General features: G+C 39.5%; 1 protein-coding gene across 1 annotated transcript; it reads left to right on the forward strand.

Moving 5' to 3' along the window:
• Positions 1–164: 164 nt before the first annotated feature.
• On the forward strand, positions 165–20,098 carry LOC311097537 (uncharacterized protein; the record flags this gene model as incomplete). Its single annotated transcript, XM_084137302.1, has 6 exons — positions 165–566; positions 16,011–16,106; positions 16,195–16,425; positions 16,534–16,556; positions 17,147–17,262; positions 17,348–20,098. 6 exons carry the CDS (start codon positions 165–167, stop codon positions 19,840–19,842), a joined length of 3,363 nt encoding a protein of 1,120 aa, XP_083993428.1. The 3' UTR covers positions 19,843–20,098.
• Positions 20,099–21,815: the final 1,717 nt, after the last annotated feature.

Genomic DNA, 21,815 nt, shown 5'->3' on the forward strand with positions numbered 1-21,815 from the left:
GCGTTCATGTGTTTTGAGGCGTGGCTTTGGAGACGCTTTGAAGCAAATGTGAGATCTCGTGCTTTCAAGACTAGCTTGCTATTGGTAGCCTCTGCAATTGCCTAGCTATAACTGCAAGTGAAACTTAACTTTGAGATTCATTTCTAATTCTAAGCAACTTAAAAATGGCGTCTAGATATTTTGCTGAGGAGGATTTCTCTTGTCCGGTGTGCTGTGATATTTTTATAAATCCTGTTATTCTTTCGTGTAGCCACAGTGTTTGTTCAAGCTGTATTCAGAGGGTTTGGGAAAATCAAACATTTAAAGAATGTCCGGTTTGCCGAACAACATCTTCAAATGATCGTCCTCTGGTAAATTTGGCTTTGAAGAACCTGTGTGAGAGTTTTCAACAGGAGAGCAGACAGAGATCTTCATCTGAGGGTGAAACGGTCTGCAGTGTTCACAATGAGAAGCTCAAACTCTTCTGTCTGGATGATCAACAGCCCGTGTGTGTGGTGTGTCGAGACTCCAGAAAACACACCAACCACAGATTCTGTCCTGTAGATGAAGCTGTCGCGGATAAAAAGGTCAGATACATGATGTTTAAAACATTTGATTAAATCAAATATAAATAATTATTGAGACAATTTCACTTTGACAAACTAATACTGAAAGAAAAAAATACTCGTGTGGGTTTATTTACACAGGAACAAATCAGACTTTTTTTTTTAACTGTTAGTCCCTCTGTAATCAATATTTTATCCCTTAAAGGCCGTGTTGCAGGCTTCATTTTTCAACGAATTTGTGCAATTTGCTTGTTGGTAATAAACATTAAAACTGTTATCCATTGTATTTTATGTTGTTAGGTATCACAAAACGGAATATAATACGAAAAAGTAGGTACTATCTTACAGCAGTTTGCAACGATTCTCCTTTCCCCCAAAATGCAGATAGATAGATAGATAGATAGATAGATAGATAGATAGATAGATAGATAGATAGATAGATATAGAGAGATAGGCTAGTATAGATACAGAGATAGGCAGATAGCATAACATTAGCATAGATAGCTAGCAGCTAGAGAGATAAATAGATAGAAATATATAGTAGGTAGATTGACATCTGGTCGTGGGGTGAGCTCCTCGACCAGCGACCAAAACGCACTCACTTCCCTACAGCACAAGCTTTCCAACGCAGTTTCCATGGGGCGGCACTGCTCACACAAGCACCTGCCAAACACAGCAACAGACATGCGCCGGCTGCGTTTGCAACAACATTTTCACCGGAGGAAGAGATAAACGCTTAGAAACGCCCATATAGCTAGCATGATGCCTTCTATTTCTACATGACAAAGACGAAGTTTACCAGTACTACGACACTATGACAAAGGTTACCGGCACTTATCTGAACTAACGTCATGATCACTGCCACTAGATATAAAGAAAACGTTGATTTTTCACTCTGTGCTATTCCATGACAGTAAAACAAGTAATAAAAACTAGAGGTGGGCGGATCGATCCTAAAATATCGATACTTCGATACTGACGTGGTATCGAAAAGGATCGATCCTCACATAAAAATATCGATCCAAATGTGTGTTTTTTTTACCAGTAATTTTTTATTAATTTAGCACGCAATTCAGTGCGTAAAATAAGCTTCTAAGTGGAAAAATAAGCGAATGTTAGCGGATAATTGTGTAGGATAGAACTTTTTCTCCTAGTCATCTGGATACAAGGCGAAACCAATCAATCACAGAGAGCGTTCGATCCTGGTGCTTCACTGAGCTCACAGGCACGTTTGGGAAACGAAGCCTTGCTTAGATGACAGAGAAACAATCGGGAGTTATTTTGCAATAAACAAAGCAAAAGTGTATATAACGGTTCAAAATGTTGAGGACAGTAAGAATTTTTTTTTAATGAAATTAATATTTTTATTTAACAAGGATCGATGCATTAAATTGATCAAAAGTGACAGTCAAGGGTTTTACACTGTTAAAAAAATCTACGTCATATAAATGCTGTTCTTTCAATTTGGTTCATCAAATAATTCTGCATCATGGTTTCCACAAAAAAATATGAAACTGTTTTCAACACTGATAATAAGAAATGTTTTCTGAGCTGTAAATCAGCATATTAAAATTAATTATCATCATAACTGGAGTAATGATGCCGAAAATTACACTTTGATCAATTGAATAAATTACAGTTTAGTATGACATAGAAAACAGATAGCCTATGTTAAATTGTAATATTACAGTTTTTACTGTATTTTTGATCAAATAAATGCAGAAGAGAATTAAAAATCTTACAGACCCCAAACTTTTGAACAGTAGGCTAGTGTACAATAGTACTTTTACTATAATTAGGGTAGTTTTGTAAAAGTCACTGACTAATAATTACAGGCGAGTTGAGAGCACAAATCACAAAATATTTAGTAGTCATGAAAACGTTTTCAGATTTAGCATATTAATGATGCATTCACCTCATAAATCATGACACACTGCTCTAGCACAGGAAAGTGCATACAAGTTCAAGTGCATGCTTTTAAAATTAAAAAGTATTGGTATCGGTATCGATATCGGCGATACTGGCCCTGTATTTACTTGGTATCGGATCGATACCAAAATTTGGAGTATCGCCCACCTCTAATAAAAACTCAGTGAGTGTTTTAGCGCAATTTTCTGACGTCATGGGATCACAACACTAACGCCGCCTTCACACTGGCAGTTGAAATCAGCTCCGATACGGCAGCGAAACGACCGGAAGTCATTCATTTCCTATGGAGATTCGCAGACCGCATGTGAATGGGTCCGAACCAGGTGTGAACGAGTGCGGTGCGAAAAAAATCGTGTCCGTTGGCCATCCGGATGCGTTCAAAAAATTGAACTCTTGCGAAAGGCTACGGACGGTTTCTATCCGAAAATCCCAACGGAAGTTAGCGTTGCTATGGTACTGATAAACAAACCTGGATTCTTAACTTTTAATAAAATAAATAATGATTTTATAACAATTAGTTGTCATGTCATTTTTTTATTTTCATGATGTTTTAACGTTATTAGGGCAGTTAATACAATTAAATAATTCAATATTTAAATATACTCGCTTCCGAGGCTTCCGACCACTGATCTATATAATGACATATATATATATATATATATATATATATATATATATGTCATTCTATATAGATCAGTGCTTCCGACGCTTTTCACCGTTGTGTACGACGTCCGCTGGGGGCGTATTGCGTATTACGGAGCTGATTTCAACTGCCAGTGTGAAGGCGGCGTAAGAGATAGTAAATCTTTTCCTGGATTTTTTTTGTGCGTTCCTGAGATTAGACCTTCCTTAACATAATGCCGAAAACCCGAAGTCTCTAGGTGGTCTGGTTGAGGAGTAGATAGAAGTACAAGTTTGGTGCGCACAGACAGAACAGAAATCATGAGTTAACAATCGCAATTTTGTCCGGTGGAAAAGTGCGCTAAAAAATATATATGTGTCGTTATTGTGCACTGCTGCTCGTAGACTAGCTCCAGTGCTCATTGCTGCATTGCTAAATGAACTCACCAGGACACTTCACCAACTCTCCACTTGTGACGGAGAGGCAGAGACGGTCGGATCCATTTGCAGATATTTATTACAGAAGATAACAAACTGAAAAGATGACAAAGGGCAATCCAGAATCGTAGCCAAACAAGCAGGGGTCAGAGGCAGGCAGCAAAGGTTCACAACCGAGTTCAGAGTCCAAGTTCAAATACACAAGATCAAGTCAAAAACACTGAGAAGCAAGAGATACAAAATGAGACAGAGGTTTGGTAAAACAAGACTTCACAAATGAGAACAGAACAGAACAGTCCAGATAAAGGGGAGCTGAGGGTGCACAGGTGAAACTGATATATAACTGATCATAATGAGGTGATGAGGGAAATGCAATCCTAGTATGCAGGAGAGAGGGACCTAGTGAAACCAGGAGGAGGCGCCGTCGTGCGTTCCGTGACAGAGCCCCCCCCCCCCCCCTGCGAGTGGCTCCGGAAGCGAGGACCTGGCCGACGACGGGGTCTTCCACGGGGTCTTGGAGCAGGTTGGTCTGGGTGGTCCCGGTGAAATGCAGCAGTTAATGTGGGATCCAGGATATCTTGAGAGCTGACCCAGGAGCGTTCTTCAGGACTGTAACCTTCCAAGTCAATGAGATATTGCAAAACCCCGCCGCGGCGTCTGGAGTTCAGGATTTCTCGCACCCGGAAAGCCTCCGCGCCGTCCACTTCAATGGGGGGAGTCTGAACAGCAGCGACCTCCTCCCAGCTCCTCTCTCTCCTGGGAGCAACAGCAGGTCTGAAAAGGGACACATGAAAAGTGGGCAGTGGTGGAAAGTAACTAATTACAAATACTTTCGTTACAGTACTTGAGTAGATTTTTCGATTTTTTTTCTACTTTCTTGAGTATAATTAAATTGTGGTACTTTTACTTTTGCTTGAGTAGAATAAAAATAAAGTATTCAACTTCGCTACATTTATTTTTCACCAAAAGTACAGAGTACTTTGATGCCGACGGAGCTACAGGGCAAGCTTACATTTCACAAACACTTTTCAAACTACTGCGTGCGATCAGAGGTGCGGTGGAGGCTGAGCCCTCAGCCCTCAGCCCTGCGCTTCAGCCAATAACAGACAGTTCTGAAAGTGCTTCAGCCTATAACAGACAGGTCTGACTCGGGTGCAAAACCAATCAAAACTTCCAGTTCAGCTGGGGGGTGGGGCGTTCAAACCGCGCTTTGTCATTCAATCACAGGCGCTCGTGTTTAAAATCTGTATCGCTAACGTTTCCATATTTTAGTGAATGTAAGTGTGAGCTATGCTCATATTCTGATTTTAAAATGTAATTATGGCAGAAGGGCCGCCCTCGCATCAACACGGCAAGAACATCAGTGCCAGAGCTGCGGGAACGCTTCGCCAGGGCCATCGATGAGGCCCTGGAGGACTGCCCTGTAGACAGTGTTACGATGCGATGGGAGTACATCCGCAACACCGTGTACAAGGTCGCCTCAGACACCTTCGGGAAGAAGGTGAAAAAGAGTGAAGATTGGTTTGTGGCAGGGATCGAGGTGCTGGAGCCTGCCATCACTGCAAAACGTGCCACTCTCCTTGAGCACAAGAGACAGCCTTCTGCAAGGACATTGGCTGCCTTCAGAGAGGCACGTAATAACACCAAGAGGATTGCCCGAAAGTGTGCGAACGACTACTGGCTGAAGTTGTGTAGCGATATTCCGACTTCGGCAGACTGTGGTAATATCCGAGCCATGTATGAGGGCATGAAGAAAGCGTTTGGTCCCAACGCCATCAAGACTGCTCCCCTAAAATCTACTTCCAGCGAGATTATCACAGATTGCCGAAAGCAGTTGGAGAGATGGGCTGAGCACTACCAGGAACTGTACTCAAGAGAGAACATTGTTACTGACACAGCCATTCGAAATACCATGCCTCTGCCCATCATGGAGGAGCTTGACTCGCCACCCACCATCGAGGAATTTGGGAAGGCCATCGATTCACTGGCCTGTGGGAAAGCACCAGGCAGTGATGGAATTCCACCAGAGATCATCAAGGCAGGAAAAGTGAGCTCTCTTCTCGGCCACCTCCACAACCTCCTGCTCAAATGCTGGGAAGGGGGCATCATACCCCAAGACATGCGAGACGCTAAGATCCTCACGCTCTATAAGAACAAGGGCGATCGCAGTGACTGCAATAACTATCGTGGGATCTCTCTCCTCAGTGTTGCGGGGAAAGCCTTTGCACGTGTCATCTTTAACCGCCTACAACTGCTCGCCGATCGTGTGTACCCGGAGTCGCAATGCGGGTTCCGAGCAAAACGGTCAACAATTGACATGGTGTTCACCCTTAGGCAGCTACAGGAGAAGTGCCGTGAGCAGAGACGTCCCCTGTTCCTTGCCTTTATAGACCTGACCAAGGCGTTCGACATGGTCAGTCGGACTGGCCTTTTCACTCTCCTACACAGGATTGGATGCCCCCCCCCCCCCAAGCTCTTGAAGCTGATTATATCATTTCATGAGAACACGATGGGCACAGTCCAGTATGGCGAGTCATCCTCAGACCCCTTCCCAATCAGGTGTGGTGTGAAGCAGGGGTGTGTTCTGGCGCCAACACTCTTTGGCGTGTTCTTCTCCCTGCTCCTGCGCTATGCCTTCTGCAACTCCGAAGATGGGATCTTCCTCCATACTAGGAGTGATGGGAACCTCTTCAACTTCGCCCGCCTCAGAGCAAAGACTAAGGTCCGCAGGGTACTCATACGGGAGATGTTGTTTGCAGATGACGCTGCTCTTGCTGCACACACTGAGGGTGCCCTCCAGCGACTTATCACTTGCTGTGCAGATGCATGCACAGAGTTTGGCCTTGCCATCAGCCTCAAGAAAACCAAAATATTGGTTCAAGATGTCAACACCACTCCTGCAATCACTATCGGCGACCACACCCTGGAGGTAGTGGAGAATTTCACCTACCTTGGCTCCACCATCTGCAGCAACCTATCCCTGGATACTGAGCTCAATATAAGGATAGGCAAAGCAGCCACCGCCATGGCTCGACTAGCAAAGAGGGCTTGGGACAACACTCTGTTGACACTCAAAACAAAACAGAAGGTGTACCAAGCATGCGTCTTGAGCACCCTCCTCTATGGCAGTGAAGCTTGGACTCTATATTCTCGCCAAGAGCAAAGACTGAATGCTTTTCATATGCGCTGCCTCAGACGACTCCTGAGCATCACCTGGCAGGATCGTATCACAAACATAGCCATCCTGGCTCAGGCAGGTATGCCAAGTATGTTCACCATCCTTATACAGAGGCGACTTCGCTGGCTTGGCCACCTGTGCAGGATGGATGATGGTCGTATCCCAAAGGACGTTCTGTACGGGGAGCTTGCCACAGGAACACGACCAACTGGACGGCCAACCCTGCGCTATAAGGACGCCTGCAAGCAAGCGTGCAGCATCTGCCGAGCTGATTTGGAAGCAGTGACATCGGACCGCGAAAATTGGCGATCCACCGTTAAGACTGGTGTCCTTCTAGCCGAAGAAAAAAGAGCAATGCAGTGGGAGGAGAAGAGGACCCGCCGGCAGCAAAGCGTTCAGCCTGCCCCCACTGACACCACCACTGCTTACACTTGCAGCAAGTGCCAGCGGTGCTGTCGCTCCCGTATCGGACTCTACAGTCATAGCAGAGTCTGCAACCAAACCACAGACTGACCTGGGTGCAGATTCTAAACCATTGTCTCTCGAAGACAGAAGGATGCCAACAACAGGAAAAACAGAGATTCAATTTTAACAGTTGGTTTCACAACAGAAATAAAATGTCTCTACTTCAATGTAGCAATGTTTAGAAGTTAACAACAAAACAATTTGACAAGTTTACTAGATCAGTTACACCTGAACAGCAGCAAAGCTTAGAATCAACAAAGAGCTACAACTAGCAGTGAACAACAAAAAGCCCCCCCCCCCCCCATTTCAATGGAGACCAGTGAGGCTTTAAACTCTTTTTCTTGAGGAGAAGACCAATCCCAAATGAGCAGCCATAAGTCGAGGAGATCACCTTCACCTGGCTTTACCTGCACAGAAAAAGGCAACCACTACTGCTTCCCAGTGGTCGGAAACACAACATAAAAAATATATATATATAAAATAGAATGACACCATAGGACGTAACACCATTAAATGAAGTTTTATGTAACAAAGTTCGGGAGGAGCATGTTCAGGTAATCATCCAATCAGCACAAGAAGAAGCAGTATAAATAAAGCCTTCCCTTACCTCCTGTCTCATGACAAATTTCTCAGCATCCCGCCACCACCCCATCACCTCACATTCAGATGGGTCTGCTCATAGATACATGATCTATACTTTCATAGGGGGGAGTACTCTGGGGTCGGGCCGAATTCCGAGCTCGGAGCCCTCCCCCCGGACAGCAAGCCAAATACGCATTATAATATTACATCAGATTTCATTAACATGTGAACTCGTGAATCGACAGTGGTGGTTAACCTGCAACATGGGCTTTAAAACTCATCTTTGATCACCAAAATTACATCTTTAAATTGTGTTCCTATATTTTTTTTTATTCATGCTTTTGAATAGCTTGAATGTAACTCTACACCAGAGCCATAGAGATAGTTGCGATAACTAAAGTTAAAAATGCTTGATTGTTACGTGAGTACCGCAGACTTGAGATAGTTCCAGGAAGTAGATAGACAGAAGTGATTGTGGGTAATTTGTAGTCAATAAATGCATTCATTTACCATATTTATATAATACATGACATGTGAATGTATTATGTAGTTACAGCAATTTTGTTTTTAAAAGATAAAAATCTGCTAATATTTTAGGATTAGTGTGGTCAACCAGCGTTGCCTGCCTTGTTTACATATTTCAGGCTAATGTTACCTTGGTTAAAGACCGTGTTGCAGTTGTTTTGAAGTATTTTAATGTTCTTAAACTTGTATGTTGGTCAAGGGCAATCACGTCATGTTCACTAGTTTTACAAGGCCTGCCACTGCAGATAGGAGATCCATAGCAAACAAATGAAATTTGAAATTGAATTAAGTACGTTTTAAATTAATCTTAATCTTTATGATTATTATGCACCCCATGCATTTATTACGATATAATACATAATATATTCAATTCTAAAACAAAACATGATTATACACACATGATTATATGTAGCCTTTAAATGTTATTCACAGTGGTGGGATGTCAGTGCCGTCAGGGCCTTCTCTGCTGGCCCTGTCAAAATCAAACAAACAAAGAAAATATTAATTTAATTAAATGAAATGAATGTGTGTCTAAATTCAATTACTGTCTATTTCAGTATGTTACGATTATATTTCAAGAAAGAATATGGTTATTTTTTTGTGAGGCTGAGCCTCATTTTCCATGTCTAAACGTTGCTCTGTTGACCAACACTAGTAGTATAGCTAGCCTTCCGTTGAAGCTGTCATTTTCCATTTGATCATAAGTTTGACTGACGTGTGTTATCAGCCAATCAAATTTTGATGCGTAGTGACAGACGCAGGGTTCGTACGGGTGCTTGAAATCCTTGAAAGTGCTTGAATTTTGATGTTGTGTTTTCAAGGTTTGAAAAGTGCTTGAATTTTGGATAAAATGCTTGAATTTGTAACTGTATTTCTTTCACAAGAAATATCTTTCTAACGAAATAGTTCTTTATTAAATGGAGAGAAAAAAAGTAGCCCTTCAGAATCAGATACAGATTGATTTGCTACGCTGGCCAGAGCAAAAGTGCGGAGTTTTCATTTTTGATTTCCGCGGTTTGGATGCACCGTTTTTATTGGCCACGCAGCGGCAACAGTTGAACTATTTTAAACTTTGACCGCGGCGTGCGCGCGAGCTCCGCTTTTGTCCGAGTCATTGAAATATATCGGTTTCATTTCATAGCGCAGCGCGGTCCGCGTCCTATCTGAAAGGGCCATTAGTGACTGAGAGTACTTGGTGTGATAATGTTATGTAAGTATTGCATGTCCGTTATGTTCATTTGTGGAATATGCAGTGAACATTGCCAAAATTACAGAACTGTAACGTGCAAATTAACCTGCAAACGTTAGCCCAGTGCATAACAGCAGTCGTTGATTGCTGAACTGAAATCAGTCAGTGTCATAAGTAGTATACTGTTACTGTAAGGTTTAGGATGGCCCTATGCAATATTTACACTGCTCTATTCCAGTAGATGTATTAGCTAACGTTATGTCTTGGCCCAAGACATCTTGGCAATGAAATACATTTATCAGGCAGGTGCCTGTGCACTCAGATATTGTTCAAACCTTGTCTATATCAAGAATGTGTCAAAACGGGAGGCCTGTCAAATATTTCTAAGTCTTCATATTTGAAATTAATTCAGTTTTACAGCCTATAAATCACATTATCTGGTAAGCAATATTTGGACATTAATATAATGAAAAGTATATTATTCATATACTTAGTGATACATTTTGAAGAATAACACTTGTGATTGGCTTAAATATTAGGGCTGCACAATATATCGAAATATTGCAAATGCATATATTACAATATGCATAATTGCATATCGCAACGGCTTGCAGTAACTGGGGTCATGAACAAAAGACAAAGAAAATCACTCACTGCTTTTGGCTGAATAGGCTAACTTTTGTAGCTTTAATAAGAATCAGTATATTTAATTCATGCAGTGAAAACCAAGCAGTGTTTATTTTTACATTTGATTCAGTTTCTGTTGTTAAATAAACCTAATGTAGGATAACCTGAACCCCTAAACCCCAGTGATGTTAAAATAACACTTCTTATGCTACAGTAAAACACTGATGTTCACTGTCTTGAAGTTGTAGGGATATTTTCTTATCACAAAAAGAATGTGAAACACGTATGTGTAGGTTATATCATTTTAAAGATATTTTAAAGATAATTTAAGTTAATTTGACACACTTTAAGCATTATCGTATCGCATATTGAATATCGCATTATTTAATGAGTTATCGTATATCTCATTTTTCTTCTATATCGTGCAGCCCTCTGCTATTATGAAACATTTGGCTGTTTATCTTTTTTGATGTGATAAAAACACTAAATAATAATTTTAACTATGTATTGGTATGTAATTTACGGTAGTGTAAGGTGCTGGAAAAAGCTTTAAAATGGACCTGGAAAGTGCTTGAAAAGTGCTTGAATTTGACCTTGGAAAAAGTGTACGAACCCTGCAGACGCGTAGTGGCCCTGGGGGCCAGCGATGTGTCGGCGCTGACATCATTTCAAAAGGAAGGCATACACCTAAACTGGATGGGTTGACCAAGCCCGGAAAAGATTTTGTGCGGCACTTAAGGGTAAAGCCGGGTGCACACTGTGCGATTTATAATAGTCCTTTACAATTGTTGCTTGTCAGACATGATCATCGCTGTAAGCCATGTCACACTGTAAGATCTCAGTTGTCATTAAAGGAGAACTCCGGTCAATTTTAACATTGAGTTAATTTTTTTTGTAAATTTGGAGTGCTGTCAGTACAGAGAACAATGACAAAAATCGGTGTTGCCTACACCATGTTATCCTCTTTTTAAAATTTGCACCCTGTTGACTTCAATGGGGCAAGTTTTAAACCTGCTTTTAGCCTCTTAACATCCTTGATGTGTCATTACAAGTGCACAGCCATGTGAGTGATTCCTTCAGAGTGAACGCGGGTGAATCTGACTGCAGTAGATGTGAAATATATGAATAAAAATGCATTCAGCCAGCGCTCATACCTGTATTTACATCCTGTTTTCGGTCGAAGGCCATAGTAATCGATTGTCGAGTTCACGCGCGTGATCATAGGTAACTAAACCTATGTGCGTGAACTCGACAATCGATTACTATCATGGACTTGAGGCTAAAAGCAGGTTTAAAACTTGCCCTATTGAAGTTAACAGGGTGCAAATTTTAAAAAGAGGATAACACGGTGTAGGCAACACCGATTTTTGTCGTTGTTCTCTGTATTGACAGCACTCCAAATTTACAAAAAAATGAGCTCAATGTTAAAATTGACCGGAGTTCTCCTTTAATGTCAGACTGGACGGCCGTTAAGATGCGTTAAAAACGGACGCACACAAGAAAACTTGTCTGGAGTTTTACATCATAAATCAATGACACATACGTACACAGTGAGCTGCATTACAAGCGGGATTGAAATGGCTACAAAAAAAATCTGTTACTTTTGGTCACAGCTTAATCTTGAAAAACGAAGACAATTTGACGGCCGTAGGAGAAGCTACACTGCAGGACTGTGAGGCTAATCTTCTGACACTGCCAGAATTTCGTCGGAGGTCAAATTTTATCGCAAGGGTCATTAATCGGCTGTCTGTGAACATGTCAAACTAATGATCAAAGACTTCAGATTTTAGCCAAGGATCTTTTAGGATTTGCAAAATTTGTATCAGACAGCCAAATCGTGGCCAAAATTGCACAGTTTGCAACCGGCTTAACTACAGCCGCTATGACTGGCTAACAGCTAGCACAGAGCGGAACAAGCTATTTTGCTGGCCGTGTTTGCTTTTTAATACCAGTGAGGGAACATGGATCAAATCTCCTTCAAATTTTGTCCAATTCTTACAAAAATTGGCTCAGATGATCTTTGCAGTGAGCCGCACAGAAATGACTGAACAGATTTTTTTTAATCATCATTGTTCATAGTTACGGTGTCGCAAACTTAACAAGGTCAACCCAAAATTGGTTCAGATTTTCAGCTGTATCTCGGCCAAAGTTTGATTAATCAAAACAAAAATTGGTACGCTTCATCGAACCATGATCTGAGGGGCCATGCTAAATTTGGGAACAGTGTAATTCAGCTGCTAAACCACGAGCCACGAAACAGTATGGTCGTGGGTTCAAATCCTGTGTGGCACATGCCCAGACCGCAAGAGTTACTGTGGCCAGAAGTGGTGCAAAAGTTGCTTCTGTTCCAGACATGGTGTCTATATGTGAAGGAACTCAATAAGTACAACATGCAGCAAATTTATATAAAAATTCTTCATTTTGAGTTGCTTCTCACTTGAACTATGGACCTTCTGCATCTTGGCAAAAACACAACATCCCAGTGATGCAATGAGATGAGTGACAGGCATCTGACCCAGAGATAGTGGCTTCGAGCCCTGTGTGGGATGACTTCATAAAATTGTGTGTCATGTTGATTCCTTTATTATTCAAGCGTTGTACTAATCTTTCTTCCTCTTGGATTAGAAATAATTATGTCTTGTTCATTCTGTGTTCATTCTTATCTGAACTTCAGTTCATTTTGAGTTCATTTTCACCTGTACTTCTGAACCAGCTGTTTTTTCATGTATGTTCATTTTCTGCTGTTTTTGCTCTTGCTGCTGCTTCAGGGGCTTGGCCCTGTATCACTGCTTGCAGCTATATTATTTAATTTGTTTTTGTTTATTCTGTTAATAAAATTCACTGCGTTTTTTTTTTTTTATCTAACTCTCTTTAATTTTTGAGTTATCTTTACATTATAGATAATGAGTAAAATATTTCCGCATTACAGCAATAAGAATTTGAGAGAGAAATACGCTTAACTGGTATGATTTTTTTATTTATTATTTCTTTAGACACTAACACTAAATTATCTAATGGGAATTACTTGTCTTTCGAATATCTGGGTATTGTGTTAAAAGGTGCTCCACGCATTTTACTTATCATTATTTACAGGCCTCCAAAATACTCTCCAGCCTTTGCTGAGGACTTTACAGAAATGTTATCAACAATTACATCAGAGTTTGACTGTTTTGCCATTGCTGGAGATTTAAACATCCACATAGATAATGCAGAAACCAATATGGCAAAAGAAATCAATACTGTTTTAAAAACTTTTGATCTGACTCAGCATGTTCATGGACCCACACACAATCGTGGACACACTCTAGATTTACTTATCAGTAAGGGTCTAAACATTTCATCGATTGTTATTAAGGATGTAGCACTGTCTGATCATTTCTGTATTTTCTTTGATATATTGATCTCTCCTGCCACTGAAGCTAGATCTGTGTCTGTCAAGAAGAGATGCTTAAATGAGAACACTAGTGTACTATTTATGAAGGCTATATCCTTAACACCAAGCATATCTGCAGACTCTGTTGATTTTCTCCTTGATTCCTTTAACTCAAAAGTTAAAAGTGTAATTGATGATATTGCTCCTGTTAAAGTCAGGAAGAAGAGTGGCAGACAAAAAGCACCTTGGAGAAACTCAACAGCAGTGCAAAATATGAAAAGACAATGCAGAAAAGCAGAGCGCATGTGGCGGAAGACAAAACTTGTAGTCCATTATAACATCTACAAAGACAGCATCCATGCTTTTAATATGGAACTAGGCAAAGCTAGACAGACTTTCTTCTCAAATATTATAAACAGTAATTTAAACAACACACGCACTCTTTTTGCTACTGTAGAGAGACTGACAAACCCCCCAAGCCAGATTCCCAGTGAAATGCTCTCAGACAACAAGTGCAGTGAGTTTGCCTCTTTCTTCTCTGAGAAAATCAATAATATCAGAAAGGCGATCAGCACATCTTTGAGTTACCCTGGGGTTAGACAGACCATCAAACCACCTGAGAAAGTAGTTACTATGTCTGACTTCAAAGAAATTGATGGCAAAATTTTGGAAGAAACCGTACAGCACCTTAAAACATCAACCTGTGCTCTTGACACACTTCCCACATCATTTTTCAAAAGTGTGTTAAACAGTTTAGAAGCAGATCTTCTAGAAGTGGTAAATGCCTCACTTCTCTCTGGGAGTTTTCCAAACTCCCTGAAAACTGCAGTTGTCAAGCCCCTCCTGAAAAAGAACAATATGGATAAGACCATATTAAGCAACTATAGGCCGATCTCAAATCTTCCTTTCATAGGCAAGATCATTGAAAAAGTTGTCTTCAATCAGCTGAACAAATTCTTATGCTCGAATGGATACTTTGACAATTTTCAATCTGGTTTCCGACCGCACCACAGCACAGAGACAGCGCTCATAAAGATAATAAACGATATTCGCTTAAATACTGATTCAGGCAAATTATCAGTGCTGGTACTACTCGACCTCAGTGCTGCATTTGACACTGTCGATCATAACATACTTCTTGACAGGCTGGAAAACTGGGTGGGGCTTTCTGGGAAAGTCCTAAAATGGTTCAGGTCATACTTAGATGGGAGAGGTTATTATGTGAGTATAGGAGATCATAAGTCTGAGTGGACATCCATGACATGCGGAGTCCCTCAAGGCTCAATTCTTGCGCCACTCCTGTTCAACCTGTATATGCTCCCAATGAGCCAAATAATGAGAAAGAACCAAATTGCTTACCACAGCTATGCAGACGACACACAGATCTACTTAGCCCTATCGCCTAACGATTACAGCCCCATTGACTCCCTGTGCCAATGCATTGATGAAGTCAACAGTTGGATGTGTCAAAACTTTCTTCAGTTAAACAAAGACAAAACTGAAGTCATTGCATTTGGAAACAAAGATGAAGTTCTCAAGGTGAACGCATACCTTCACTCTAGGGGTCAAACAACTAAACATCAAGTCAGGAATCTTGGTGTGACACTAGAGTCAGACCTTAGTTTCAGTAGTCATGTCAAAGCAATAACTAAATCAGCATACTATCATCTAAAAAATATTGCAAGAATTAGATACTTTGTTTCCAGACAAGACTTAGAGAAACTTGTTCATGCTTTCATCACCAGCAGGGTGGATTATTGTAATGGACTCCTCACTGGCCTTCCCAAAAAGACCATAAGACAGTTGCAGCTCATACAGAACGCTGCCGCCAGGATTCTGAGCAGAACCAGAAAATATGAACATATCACACCAGTCCTCAGGTCTTTACACTGGCTCCCAGTTAAATTTAGGATTGATTTTAAAGTATTATTACTGGTATATAAATCATTTAATGGCCTAGGACCTCAATACATTGCAGATATGCTCACTGAATATAAACCCAACAGATCACTCAGATCACTAGGATCATATCAGCTAGAAATACCAAGGGTTCACTCTAAGCATGGCGAGTCTGCTTTTAGCTATTATGCCAGCCGCAGCTGGAACCAGCTTCCAGAGGAGATCAGATGTGCTCCTACTGTAGTCACTTTCAAATCCAGACTCAAAACACATCTGTTTAGCTATGCATTTAATGAATGAGCACTGTGCCAATGTTCGTCCGACTGTTTGTACTGTACTGTATTTTATTTTTTATTTTTCTAAACTGTTTTAATTATTCTTATTTCTTTTTATTATTTTAATTTCTTCTATGTAAAGCACTTTGAATTGCCACTGTGTATGAAAAGTGCTATATAAATAAACTTGCCTTGCCTTGCCTTGCCTAATGTTTGCTTTTAACATATCAGTTCAGTACATCATATTAATTTGTAAAAATGTTTTAAATGCATCTGTCAGCTCAAATCCATTCCCTCCACTGTCACAAAAATCCCAAAATAAAATATTTTAACAATAAACACTGTTTTTGTTGTTTTCTTCCAGGAGATACTCAAAGCTTCACTGGAACGCTTACAGAAGGAACTGAGAACATCTGTGAATCGTGAACAGAATCTGTGTGAAGCTGAAGAAGATATCAAGGTTTGAAATAAACAATGTGATTAATGTAATTCTGGAAGTGTAGATACTGATGTAGATCTAGTTTGGCCAATATTGTGTTTCATTTCAGTGTCACACTCAAGGCACAGAGACTCAGATTAAAGAAGAGTTTGAGGAACTTCACCAGTTTCTACATGATGAAGAAGCGGCCAGAATAACAGCGCTGAGAGAGGAAGAGGAGAAGAAGAGTCAGAAGATGAAGAAGAAGATTGAAGAGACGAGCAAACAGATTTCATTTCTCAGAATCACAATCAGAGACATCGAGGAGCAGATGAAGGCTGAAGATGTTTCATTCCTGCAGGTGTCAATTAATCTTCATTATTCTCCAATGATATGAATGGCAATTTCAGAGATTTAAACCAAACTCAGTTTTGCTGAATAACTTAATTTACTTTATTTTTCTTTACAGGGCTTTGAGGCCACATTGCAAAGGTTTGTGTTTGTTTGTCTCTGTGCTTCTGAACTCAGATCACCACACTTTGTTACTTTTAGTCAGACGCTACTTATATAGAACCTTATAGAGGTTCCCATCGTTTTATGGATTTAGTTTGAAATAACCCATTCATTCATTCATTCATTTATTCATTCAAGTAATTACATTTTATGAATTTAACAGCTTGCAAACTTTATCACCAAAACTTGAAATAACCAATTAAACATGAGAGTAAAAATTTAAGACATTTCGGTTACACTTTTATTTTTAAGGTGTCATTGTTACAGTTTAATTATATATTTAAGTACTGAGTAATATTAAGTAACTACATGTACCTACTATAGAGTTAGGGTAGGATTAGGATTTGGTTGAGGGTTAGTTGCATGTAATTCTGCATAATTTGCTGTTATTACTACGGTAAGTACATGTAACATATGTAACAAGGACACTGTAAAATAAAATGTTACCGACATTTCTCCTTAGAAACTTTTTGGCATAACGGGTTCTTAAAGTTGAGTCAAGAACCCTAGAGTTCTATATAGAACCACACTGAACCATCAGCATCTCTGACTCTTGAATGTTGTTTCAGAGCCCAATATATTCCACATCCAGACCTCAGTGCAAGTGTGACGATCACTTTCACAGATCACCTGACCAACCTGAAGCTCAATGTCTTACAGAAGATGCAGGACAATGTTGGTAAAAGTGAGTTTGACAGACACAGCAATGACTTCTGTGGTTATTTGTCTTAATGTGTGTGTATGAGTGTGTATCTGTTCTCTCTCTTCAGCTTCAGAAAACATCGCAAGCGAACAAAAAAAAGAATTTAGACCAGTATTTGAAGTGATATCGAAGGAGGGGCCAGAAACAGAAGAAGAATTTAGACCAATATTTGAAGTGATATCGAAGGAGGGGCCAGAAACAGAAGAAGAATTTAGACCAATATTTGATGTGATATCGAAGGAGGGGCCAGAAACAGAAGAAGTATTTAGACCAATATTTGATGTGATATCGAAGGAGGGGCCAGAAACAGAAGAAGAATTTAGACCAATATTTGATGTGATATCGAAGGAGGGGCCAGAAACAGAAGAAGAATTTAGACCAATATTTGAAGTGATATCGAAGGAGGGGCCTGAAACAGAAGAAGAATTTAGACCAATATTTGAAGTGATATCGAAGGAGGGGCCAGAAACAGAAGAAGAATTTAGACCAATATTTGATGTGATATCGAAGGAGGGGCCAGAAACAGAAGAAGAATTTAGACCAATATTTGAAGTGATATCAAAGGAGGGGCCAGAAACAGAAGAAGTATTTAGACCAATATTTGATGTGATATCGAAGGAGGGGCCAGAAACAGAAGAAGTATTTAGACCAATATTTGATGTGATATCGAAGGAGGGGCCAGAAACAGAAGAAGTATTTAGACCAATATTTGATGTGATATCGAAGGAGGGGCCAGAAACAGAAGAAGAATTTAGACCAATATTTGAAGTGATATCAAAGGAGGGGCCAGAAACAGAAGAAGTATTTAGACCAATATTTGATGTGATATCGAAGGAGGGGCCAGAAACAGAAGAAGAATTTAGACCAATATTTGATGTGATATCGAAGGAGGGGCCAGAAACAGAAGAAGAATTTAGACCAATATTTGATGTGATATCGAAGGAGGGGCCAGAAACAGAAGAAGTATTTAGACCAATATTTGATGTGATATCGAAGGAGGGGCCAGAAACAGAAGAAGAATTTAGACCAATATTTGATGTGATATCGAAGGAGGGGCCAGAAACAGAAGAAGAATTTAGACCAATATTTGAAGTGATATCGATGGAGGGGCCAGAAACAGAAGAAGAATTTAGACCAGTATTTGAAGTGATATCGAAGGAGGGGCCAGAAACAGAAGAAGAATTTAGACCAATATTTGAAGTGATATCGATGGAGGGGCCAGAAACAGAAGAAGTATTTAGACCAATATTTGATGTGATATCGATGGAGGGGCCAGAAACAGAAGAAGAATTTAGACCAATATTTGAAGTGATATCAAAGGAGGGGCCAGAAACAGAAGAAGAATTTAGACCAATATTTGAAGTGATATCAAAGGAGGGGCCAGAAACAGAAGAAGTATTTAGACCAATATTTGATGTGATATCGAAGGAGGGGCCAGAAACAGAAGAAGTATTTAGACCAATATTTGATGTGATATCGATGGAGGGGCCAGAAACAGAAGAAGAATTTAGACCAATATTTGATGTGATATCAAAGGAGGGGCCAGAAACAGAAGAAGAATTTAGACCAATATTTGAAGTGATATCAAAGGAGGGGCCAGAAACAGAAGAAGTATTTAGACCAATATTTGATGTGATATCGAAGGAGGGGCCAGAAACAGAAGAAGTATTTAGACCAATATTTGATGTGATATCGATGGAGGGGCCAGAAACAGAAGAAGAATTTAGACCAATATTTGATGTGATATCAAAGGAGGGGCCAGAAACAGAAGAAGAATTTAGACCAATATTTGAAGTGATATCAAAGGAGGGGCCAGAAACAGAAGAAGTATTTAGACCAATATTTGATGTGATATCGAAGGAGGGGCCAGAAACAGAAGAAGTATTTAGACCAATATTTGATGTGATATCGATGGAGGGGCCTGAAACAGAAGAAGAATTTAGACCAATATTTGATGTGATATCGAAGGAGGGGCCAGAAACAGAAGAAGTATTTAGACCAGTATTTGATGTGATATCGAAGGAGGGGCCAGAAACAGAAGAAGAATTTAGACCAGTATTTGATGTGATATCGAAGGAGGGGCCAGAAACAGAAGAAGAATTTAGACCAATATTTGAAGTGATATCGATGGAGGGGCCTGAAACAGAAGAAGAATTTAGACCAATATTTGATGTGATATCGAAGGAGGGGCCAGAAACAGAAGAAGAATTTAGACCAATATTTGATGTGATATCGAAGGAGGGGCCAGAAACAGAAGAAGAATTTAGACCAATATTTGATGTGATATCGAAGGAGGGGCCAGAAACAGAAGAAGAATTTAGACCAATATTTGATGTGATATCGAAGGAGGGGCCTGAAACAGAAGAAGAATTTAGACCAATATTTAATTTTATATCGATGGAGGGGCCAGAAACAGAAGAAGAAATTAGACCAGTATTGGATGTGATATCGATGGAGGGGCCAGAAACAGAAGAAGAAATTAGACCAGTATTGGATGTGATATCGATGGAGGGGCCAGAAACAGAAGAAGAATTTAGACCAGGGATTGATTTCAGGTGGTAGATTCAAGAAAGAGAAAAATAATTGCGTCAGCGTTTGAATCCAGGTGAGGGAAGCAAGAAAAAGGAAAAGTAATTTCATATGTGTTTTGTATTATTTACAACATTGTTTTCTGTAACTTACAAAACAATAATCAAACAGGCTATTTTATTATTGTTATTATGAAATTGGGGTTAGGGTTCTGTCATAAATTGATATTTGTAATTTGGCTTTTATCCATCATATTTTATGTTAATAATAAAGAAACAACAAACAAGTACATTTTTGTTTGTATTTTTTATGTATTTGATCCACATGCAGACCTTTTCATTCCTTAATTTGCCTTTTAATCTGTAATGATTCTATAATGCTATATTTGTTCATGAAATTTCCTAAGTATTTATTCTTTTTTTAATAAATTAAATTGTAAAATATATTCCTAATGCTATTAATATAGTTAAACATCTCAATAGTAAACTTATAGATGTGTATTCTGCTTTAAATATATTTAAATATTTTCTGTATTATGATGAACATCAGATCAGGTATGTCAGTGAAAATGTGTTTATCTACTAAAGACAAAATCATTTAATTGATTCTCACAGTAAAGTCATCATCCCTCTATTATGATACCTTGTACTGATCATCACTGAGTTTTAATAGGCATTAAAATCATTTCTGCTCTCTGCATCTAAATGTGTGACAAACATAAGTTATCATTCACTCCCGACAAGCCCCGCCCACTGAGTCCAGTAGAACTGACTGACATGTAAACCAACCATTAGCCAATCAAGAAGATTCACATTCGATCCAGCCAATGAGATTAGATCTTTTGGATTTAATTATCTCGATTTCACTTGACTAGATCAATTCATTTGAAATCTGGGATGGTCATTATCTTCAAGAAAAAAGAAAACACCCTCAGCGATCACATCAACAGCAAGATGCAGCTGCTACAGGAATCTGTCTATGACTTACTGTATAACTTATTGTTTGCATTGTAATTTAGCTATAATACCAATCTCGCCATCTGTCAAAATAGGATATTTGTTACTGAACTGCCCTAATTTGTTAAGCAACAATTTATATTTTTTAATCATTGTTATTTTTTTTATTGATGTGTCTGATAGTTAGCATAGCCTGTGACAGATTTCTTATTTGCTCTTTTTCATAATGAAAATAGTTTCAAACAAAGCTATGTTGCGCATCTCTGCAGGAAACGGGTGTTTCGTTACTGAATGAATCTGTTTTTGAACCAATCGGTTGATTCAATGATCCATTCAAGACAGCATTAGATTTGAATGAATAGGGGGCCCATAGGCCTACAAATTGTTTGTTTTTTCTTGATATGGTGTTGGGGAATTTCATCTGTCTCATGCAAAAGACTGTGCTGTAATACCAAACAGAAAACTAGGTCACAGGGTATGTAAGGATGGAAAAGTACCCAAATGCTCTGTACAATAACTCTTACGGGAAGGTGGACATGATGAAAGGCACGAGAAGGTACTGAAAAACATGTAATATGAGAAGTTTTCAAAAAAGCATATGTAATATGAGATGTTTTTTTAATCTCCACCAATAGAAAGAAGGCCTCGGGGAAGATGTTTCTAATGGTGGCAATATCTCGACGAGAAGCAAAGAGAAAAAGATTACTGTACGGATGCTCATTGGGTACCTATAAAAAAAGGTATAAGACCTGAAGGCTGACCATTGTAAGTCAGATGAACGGCTAGCATCTCACTTTGTTGAACTGCTCAATAAAGTTAATTCTTCTGAGACCTACACTGCTTTGTGTGTTGCTATTTGATTGCTCCTGTTTTTAATATAATTAATTCTGCTTCTAAAACCTACTAGTTTTTGACACAAATAATGAAATATTATCTAAAGTAAAAGCATTTCCTCCGAAACGTATCTGTATTAAAATGTATAAGCCATTTGAAAGCTTTTCAGTGATCATTTATAGTACAATAATGAAACAAAACTATTAATGAAATGTC

Source organism: Abramis brama (genome assembly GCF_963993115.1).
Source record: "Abramis brama genome assembly, chromosome: 15".
Taxonomy (NCBI): Eukaryota; Metazoa; Chordata; class Actinopteri; order Cypriniformes; family Leuciscidae; genus Abramis; species Abramis brama.